Genomic DNA, 8,941 nt, shown 5'->3' on the forward strand with positions numbered 1-8,941 from the left:
AAGTAAAGGAACTCTTGGAGCTGAAATTGAAATCCCTTCCTCACTATTCTCCCCCTAAGGAGAAGCCTTATGATAGTAGGGCATATCCTCAAAGAAGGTGACATCCATGGATACAAAGCGCTTCCCTGAAACTGGCTCATAAGAGCAATATCCCTTTTGATTTTGTGCATACCCAAAGAAAATACACTTAGTGGCTTTGGGATCAAACTTGGAGCGATGAGGTCCAAGGATTTGAACAAAACAAGTACACCCAAAAGTTTTGAGGGGAATAGTGAATAGGTCCTTATCTGGATATAGAAGACTAAACGGGGTTTGCATGTTTAGGATCCATGAAGGAACCCTGTTAATGAGGTATATGGCTGTAAGGGTTGCATCTCCCCAGAAGTGTATGGGAACATTGGAGTTGAGCATAATGCTTCTGGCTACCTCTAAAATATGTCTGTTTTTTCTCTCAACAACCCCGTTTTGTTGAGGTGTGTGAGGAAAGTGCTCTGATGAATGATCCCATGATCAAGGAGATAGGATGCCAAGGATTTTGCAAAGTATTCCTGGCATTATCAGATCTAAGAATCTTGATCTTGGTTTCAAATTGAGTTAGGATCATCTGATGGAAAGCTTGGGTCAGAGAGGGGACCTCATCTCGAGAGTGCATAAGATAGGCCCATGAAAAACGGGTATAGTCATCAACAAATAATAATAAATTTCTATACCCCCCATGGCGGGAGTATGGTAGGGCCCCCAAACATCGGTATGCACAATCTCAAAAGGAAGGTTGCTTCTTTTATTACTTAAAGGATAAGACGATCTACTATATTTTGCAAGTTCACAACTTTCACATTTTAACCTAGACACTTCTACTGACTCAAACAAGTTTGGAAAAAGACTCTTTAAAGACCCAAAAGATAAATGACCTAAGCGGTTGTGCCAAAGCATAATCTTACTACAAGACTGAGAAACAAACAATTTCCTTGCTTCACTCTGCTCCCCTGTGAATGTTCCAGCAGGTAGACTCCATTCATCTCATGGCCAATCCCAATCACCTTCTTCGTTTTCAGATCCTAAAAAATACACCGATCAGGGAAAAAAGCTACCAAATAGTTTTGATTTTTAGTAGTACTACAAACTGAAAGTAAGTTAGCAATAAGCTTGGGAACATGCAAAACTGAGGATAGGGTGATGGTATCTGATAATCTGATGTCTTCCTTGCCAGAAATTGGTATAAGAGAGCCATCAACAATAGAAACTTTGTCTCTCCCACCTGAATCTATTACCCAAGAAGGTCTAGTATTACCTGGGACAGAAGCATGACAAGCAGTAGCTCTTGTACCTGTATGAGCAAGGGCTGAAGTAGGCTGTTGAGCTGATGTAGGCTGAGCTGAATTGTTAAATTCATTTTCTAATTGAGTTAAAGCAGCTCGAACTGCAGCTAGGGTATCTAGAGGAGTGCCTCTTGTGCCTGATGAAGTTGTACTACCAGTGTTGACAGCCATGTTAGCATTCCCTTTCTTATTTTTGAGCTTTGTTGGAACTAGATGAGGGTGCAACTTCCAACTGGTGTCCTTAGTATGTTTAGGTTTCTTGCAATGTTCACGTACTAAGTCCTTCTTAGCTTCCTTCTTCTCCTTATCCCCCCCAGATTTAGGTCTAACTACTACAAGGCTGATTCGGAGGGCTGTTGCTGCAACATAACCTTTCTCCTAGTTTATTCACTATGCACTAGGGAATAGACTTGTGATAAAGTCACACCATCTCTTGTCAACAACTGTTGTCTCACAATGTCATATTCAAAGTTCAGACCAGCTAGGAACTCAAAGCCTCTGTTAGTTTCAACCTGTTTTCTATATGTTTGTGCATCTTTCTAGCTCTCCCACTCAATTGTTTCAAGATGGTCAATTTCATGCCACAGGGATTTTAAGGTTGAAAAGTAAACAGAGACCTGTTTCTCTCCTTGCCTCAGATTTTTAACCTCACATTTTAGCTCATAAGCCCTAGCAACATTAAGAGGTTGAGAGTAGGTTTCCTTCATAACATCCCATATTTCCTTAGCTGTTTTGGCCCACAAGTAGTTTTGGCTGATGTTTGGCTGCATAGAGTTTCACAGCCATGTCATCACCAAAAAATTCTCTTGGACTCACCTAGCATAAGTAGGGTCCTCCTTGGAGGGTTCCTTCACATCCCCTAGCAAGAAGTTCAATTTTCCTCTACCCCCAATAGCTATCATGGCTGATTGGGCCCATTCCAAGTAGTTTGATCCATCAAATTTAACAGTTGTAATCTGAAAGGTGTTTTCAGTCATGTTACTTGAACCACCAATCCCAAAAGCACCTTCCCCTTGATTCTTGTACTCCATTCTAAGTTAAGAAGAGGCTTTAAACTACTGTGACAAGAAAAAGCTGTATTTCAAGGCTGATAACAGCCGAGTTTATGAAGAAAAAAGGCCAGAAAACTGATTGCTACCTTCAGTCTTCAAACTTGATCAATCGATTACTATCAGCACCTTTGATCAAAGAACCAAGAAAAAGTTGATCGGCACCTCCAATCTTGATCAAGAATCGATCTTGATCACTCAATTCCTGCCTACTTCTTCCTGATTACAAAAAGCTCTCTCCAATCTTACGACAGCTGCTAAAGCCTTCTTGCAACCTCCAAGAATCATCCAAAATAAGGATCTTTCTGAACTTTCAGCCCTAAACAATTCTCATGTGGTTAGCTGAATTAAATCCACATGAGAAACCCTAGACCTAAGGCTCTGGTACCAACTTGAAAGAAGAAGAAGAACTGTTTACTGTATTACAGGTTTGAAGAGAAGAAGAGAGAGAGAGAGAGAGAGTGAAGAGAGGAGAAAAGAAAGAAGGGGTTCGGTGGTGAATGATCTACCACCCCATACACTTCTTTATTTATAACTTTTAGGATCCTTACAAGAATAGAAACAAAAATTAGAAACAATAAGGCCAGCCTGCCCAACTTAACAGAAATTAGAAACTTCTAATAACAAAAATTAGAAACTACTAAAAAGAAATTAGAAACAACTAGGTGTGGGTATGAAACCACACACACTAGAGCCTGAGTGTGGGTATGGAACCCCACACTCGTGGCTAACCAACTATTTCCTCAGTCTTCAAGTTCTTTGTTGTAACCTGTTGCTGCTTCTTTTGCTCAAAATTAGTCAACTCCATATATAGATCATCATGGAAGTCTAGTGGGATGTACTTTTCTTGCAAGCACCTCTTCATCTCTGCCCATGTACTAATTGGATCATTGCCTCTATTTTCTAGTTGTTGCTCAAGAGTTCTCCACCATACTTTAGCATGACTCATCAGCTTCATGTGTGCAAATCTAATCCTTTGTTTGCCAAGCATATCATGCCAATCAAAATATTCTTCTAGTTCAGCAACCCAATCAAAGAATGCTTGCGGATCAACATCTCCTTTGAAATATGGTATTTCCCTTTGTCTTCTGACATGTTTGAAAACCTTGCTCCCGTAGCCAACATTATTAGATCTGTTTTCTTCCACCATCTTCTCAAATAAGTCAACCAAAGACCCTTCATATGGTTTAGATACCCAATCACCATTGATTCTAGACCTATAAGATTGTCTAGAAGATACCCTAGGCCTATAGAATCGGTCACTTTGTGAGAACATAGTGAATAAACCATTAGCTCTGATACCAACTGATGTAATGGCTTCTTGAAGGAATAAAAGAGAAAATAGGGAGAGAAATAAGAGAATGTTGAATGTTGAATGGTCTTCTTGATCAGTTCTAGTCCTTAGAGAATGTTGAATGGTCTTCTTAATCAGAGTTTTATGGCTATTGATGGCTGTAATGGCTTCTTGAAGGAATAAAAGAGAAAATACCGAGAATCATTCACAGGGTGCCTAGAATCACTCTAGGGCATGGGAATCACTCACCATAGCTAGCATAAGCTGAAGAAAACTCAATATAATTCATTACCTTTGTGTAAAACGTCCATACATATTTATAGACTCTAAACTCATAATAATCCTAGGAGTCAAACTGTTAGACTCATAATAGTCTTAGGAGTCAAACTAACCTGTCATATCCTATTTCAATTCAAAGAAGACTCAATAGCTCTGATCCTACTTATGCAATGACTGAAATTTTAAACATGCCCCTACTGTCAAAAAATACAGAAATACATAAAATATCATAAAATTCCAATTTTGACTCTTCAGCTCCTGCATCAGGTACACTGGCTGAAATCCTTGGATTTATTTTCAGACTTCTCCTTAGATGACTTGTTGAGGAATTGGAAGCAGATAGCTAACTCTGCCAAGGTCAAAAGGGTTTCTAATCCCTCTTGGACCCCTCCTCCCATTGGGTTTATAAAACTAAACTTTGATGGCAGCAGCTTTAGGAACCCAAGGCTGTCTGGTATTGGGGGAGTTCTTAGGAATAAGGAGGGGCTTTTTCTTAGCCATGTTCTCAGGTAGGCCTGTAAACGGAGCGAATTCGAATCGAATCAGGCCATGTTCGAATTCGATTCCAATTACATAATAAGTGATTCGAATTCGACTCGAAATCCGTCGGGTATTCAGAAATCCCAACCGGATTCGATTTTGATTAAAATGTTGAATATTCGATTATAACCGATTTTGCAGAGAAAACTATAAATCTAAAAACCAAACTAAAGAGGAGAAACAACCATCGCATGTGAACAACACCAAAAAAAAAAACTCGAAAAATAAAATCATCACTAAAAGCCTCAAAAAATCTAAAACAAGAAAGAAAATAGACAAAAAAAAAAAAAACATAACCCAAAAGAAAGAAGAAACAGGAGATAGAGAAGGAGAGAGAGAGAACAAAGTAAGAGCAAGAAATCTTGGATAATGGCCCCAATTGACAGAAGTTGAAGTTTAATCTTCAGAAGCCCTTTCGTCTTTGATAGAAGCTGGTTCTCCTTACTTTCTCTCTAAACTTTTTTCATCCTGAGCACCAAAACGAAAGGTGTTGCATAAAACTTTTCATCCTGAGTGTGAGAACGAAAGAGACAAAGAGGGGAAAAGAGATATAGAAAAGAAGGCTTTTGGTATCTTGGTAAATGAAAAAGTTGAAAGGCTTTTGGTATCTCGGTAAACGAATCAGGAGCAACTTTTATGTCTTTTGTAATAAGTAGATACAGGTGACGCTTTGGGTCGTGTGTAAAAGGTGCACTACAAGTTAGTCAAATTAGAATATAATATATTTATATTATAATATTATCGAATTCAAATATTATCGAATCAAATCAATATATATTCGAATTCGGTCCGATTAAATAATCGGTACAAAAATTATATTCAAATTTGACTGTTTATTCCATTTGAATCATTCAAATTCGATTCGTTTAAGTCAAATCTCGAATTCAAATTCGAATTTCTGGATACCGTTTACAGGCTTATTCTCAGGTCCTATTGGTGAAGGAGACTCTCTTAGGGCTGAGATCCTTGCAACCCTGGAAGGTGCCCAAAGAGCAAGGGAGTTGAACATTAGAAGACTAGTTATTGAGGGTGTCTCGGAGGTGGTGGTGAGATGGCTTAGGGAGGGCAGCTCGGGTATATGGAATTACAGCAATGAAAAGAAAAAACTTAAGTGGCTGACTAGGGACATTGAGGTTAAATACAGTTGGGTAAAGAGAACTGCTAATTCACTTGCTGATGGGCTAGCCAAGCAAGGGGTGAATAGGGGTTCCTTTTTTCGGGCTCATTTCTAAATCTGTTTCTTTTTTATGCTGTTGGGGGAGCTAAGACAGTTTATCTCCCCCTCTGCTGTAATTAAAGCTTCACTGTTTTAATAAAATTTTCCATTATTGATAAAAAAAGGATAAAGAGATAAAACAAGATAAAGGATAAAATAGAAAACAAATGAACAAAAACTAGGCCATGTTAGTAAATACTTCATGTGCAGCAACCTACTTTGTTGTGATGGAAAAGAGATTCAGCTACAGGTAAATATTAAACTAAACAAATAATTTAAATATATGGTTAAAAATACTAAATTTAAAGAAAACTTGGAAAGCCAAAGTTTTGGTGCCTCATTTGATTTTCTCATCCTACAGCACCTTATCTAAGATTTTTACATGCTAATGTTCTGTTTTTTTTTTTTTCTTTTCTTTCCATTTCCCCCTTCTGTTTGGAAAAATCATCAGCATGTTACAAGAACTTCCTTACCAAATATTGGCACACTTGATCCATAAGTTTCAGGTGCCCAGCTAACAGTGTTGGATTGTATAGTTAGGATGATGTAATTTTTAGATTTTTAGGATGTGCAAATGGTAGCCCTTCAGATTGGCAAGCATGTGGTACAGTTCAGATTGATGTGCAATTGACCAGTTAACATTGTGCCTCATACTGCACCACTGCAAAGAAACGCCCAGGATACTACTAAAAGTTTAGTTTATTGAATACCACATTCTTTTCTTAATCATTTACATAACTGATCTATTGGAATGATTCAACACAGCTTGTTTGGAATCGTTGGAGTGACAGATAGGTGCCTGGAGGTCCTGTCAAGGTTCTGCTCAAATACACTAGCAACCCTTGATGTTAATGGATGTATTGGCATTAAGGTTTGTTGCTATGTTCTGTATAAAGCATATATCGATTTCTTCGGTTCGTATAGTGTTTTTTTTTATTTTTTTTAGCAATCTAACTCCAAAATATTTGTCTTACTCTTTAGAGACGGAGCCGTGATGAATTGCTACAATTGTTCCCACATCTGAGGTGCTTCAAAGTGCATAGCTAGTAATTTGGTCCGTGGAAGCACTTCAATAAACATTTTGCACCAACATGACTATCACACTCAATGAAGCGTCTATCCAGCTTCTATTGCTTGACATACATTAGCAAGGTACTTGCTTAAACATGGGGAAATGCCATTTCCATTACTGACAGTTTGACACAGCAAAGGTGTTCAGTACAATATTATGGATGTAGCCTGCCAATGATCTCCGAGTCATTCAGTACAATATTATGGATGTAATCTGCCAATGATCTCCGGGTCATTCAATCCATGTTGACTTCTAAGACTCTGTAATCCCTTTCAGCAGTTGATTTCTAGATTGTTGAAGCCATGTCAATTGTTTGCTCTTGTTTGGATGGTTAAACAAGCCAATTGATAATTTTGGGGACATGACTCATCTGAAAATTTCTGCTAGAGCCCCGAAAATATTTTATTTTTGCTATGCTAGGTCTTCTGCGATGGATTTTTCTGTTATAGCAAATATTTTATCCAATCTTGTAAATTCGAAAGAGTTGACTTCAAAATCTGATAAAAAAAAGAAGGAATAAGAACATTTTTTTCTGGAATGTGCTGCTCCGATGTCTGGTGAAACTTCAAACTTCAAACTTCAAATTCTTCTGTGGTAGCATCTAGTGTTCCTCCTCTCTATCAAGTTCAGATCAGTTGGGGTGCAGTCATGGGTCTATTACAGTTTAGTGCTGGGTGTCCCATCTTTTTTTCCTTTGATTCTAACTCTCTTTTGGATGGTCCCAAAATGGATCAAAGTTTCTTTCGTGTGGTCAGGAACGAGGGGCTGCATTTACTGACTGAAAATTTTCATGGTTTCTGATGGTTCAAGTGCTTTAGTCCCGGCTCCCGGACCATTGCACTATGCCTTCTGCATGCTGTTATAGATGGGATGATGCACTTAAACAAGTGCCACACTGTTGAAGCTGGTGCAGCTCACCTTCTCACCTCACAAACTTGAATCTGCAACTAGCCAGATGGAGAAAGTGTGCTGAAACATTCAACCAAAAGTGGAAAACTGGAAACTGGACTCTCTTTTCGAAGATTTACCTATGAAGTGGCACTTAACTGATTAAGCTTGTATTACTTTGGTATACAGTCACTATAACACTAGATGGGTATCACTGGTTGCCTAAAGGCATCAGTTACGAGTCTGGATCTGCTCCTCAAGAGTGCTCTTCATACGTCACAATACGTCTGCACATTGTGAACATCTCCCAAACTTGTGTGTTGTTATTCATGGAGAGATGTTCCCAATACATGGTCAGGTGTGCTGTGAGGTGCACTATGAGGAGCGAATCCCGATTCATCAACTACCGCCTGGTTCTGGGACTAGTTGTTGAGTTCATTTTTGCAATTTCATAAGGATGGAATGAACACAGGCAACTGGGTGTCAGGAAGGTTTTAATTTTAGATGCTTTACATCGTCAGCGACTAAACAAGTTGAACTCCTAATGATTTTGAAATCTGTTTCTGAGATCTTTTCCGCTTACCTCTTGTCAGGCATCCCAAGGGAGAAACCAGAACTAGGAGCCATTGTCGACGCCAAGAAGATTTCTCAGGTGAAGGTTTGTGTTACAAAAGAAATCATATTCCTTTGTTTCTTTATGGGTTCTTGGGCAATATCTGTTCATGAAATCGACTTCGGATTCGATATCTGAAGTCGGACAGCGTAGGTGAATCATGTGATCTCAACCTGAATCATTGCAGTTCCAACGGTTGAATCATGTGATCTCAACCATTTGAATCATTGAAGTGGCATACATACTGTTAAATTTGGCACCGACCCTCTCCAGGTCTCTCTTTTCCTTTTCCATGTGTGTGGCATCGATGCCCTTTCTCTAATGCATTTCATCCAGATCAATGCCATGTAAGTGTTTTTTTTTTTTTTTTTTTTTTTCTGGAAAAGTACGGACAGACCCATTGCAGATTTCTGAATTCCACTGTAGACTTATAAACATTCAAAATGTCAAATACCCCCACTCTATGCACCAATCCCACCTGTGAATTGGCATCAATTCTGAACTGGCACCTACCCCAACTGTATTTTGGGCCTAGAAAGTCAGACCCTGGGCTGAACCGTCATTCTCCCTTTTTTTTCCTTTACTTTTTTCTTATTTGGTTAAGCATTTTAAGAATGTTTTCGGACGGTTGTTTTGAATTGTGAGCAAGCAACTTTTTGAGAAAACGTTAA

The 8,941-nt window shown here is 38.7% G+C and overlaps 1 protein-coding gene across 8 annotated transcripts in view; it reads left to right on the forward strand.

Moving 5' to 3' along the window:
- Positions 1-8,721, forward strand: part of LOC104587492 (RNI-like superfamily protein) — a 46,811-nt gene extending 38,090 nt beyond the window's left edge. For 3 of the 8 annotated variants that reach the window (XM_088897746.1, XM_088897745.1, XM_010245122.2), the window contains exons 12-13: positions 6,463-6,568; positions 6,679-7,144. In XM_088897746.1, the coding sequence (XP_088753872.1) occupies positions 6,463-6,568; positions 6,679-6,744 (172 nt within the window). In that variant the 3' untranslated portion in view covers positions 6,745-7,144. Of the gene's footprint in view, positions 1-6,462; positions 6,569-6,678; positions 7,145-8,250 lie in introns of those variants that run through there. The other 5 variants (XR_016082411.1, XR_016082410.1, XR_016082408.1 and 2 more) reach the window with 5 other exon arrangements.
- The last annotated feature ends 220 nt before the right edge of the window (positions 8,722-8,941 follow it).

Source organism: Nelumbo nucifera, chromosome 2 (assembly GCF_055504915.1).
Source record: "Nelumbo nucifera cultivar China Antique chromosome 2, China Antique-T2T, whole genome shotgun sequence".
Classification (NCBI taxonomy): domain Eukaryota; kingdom Viridiplantae; phylum Streptophyta; class Magnoliopsida; order Proteales; family Nelumbonaceae; genus Nelumbo; species Nelumbo nucifera.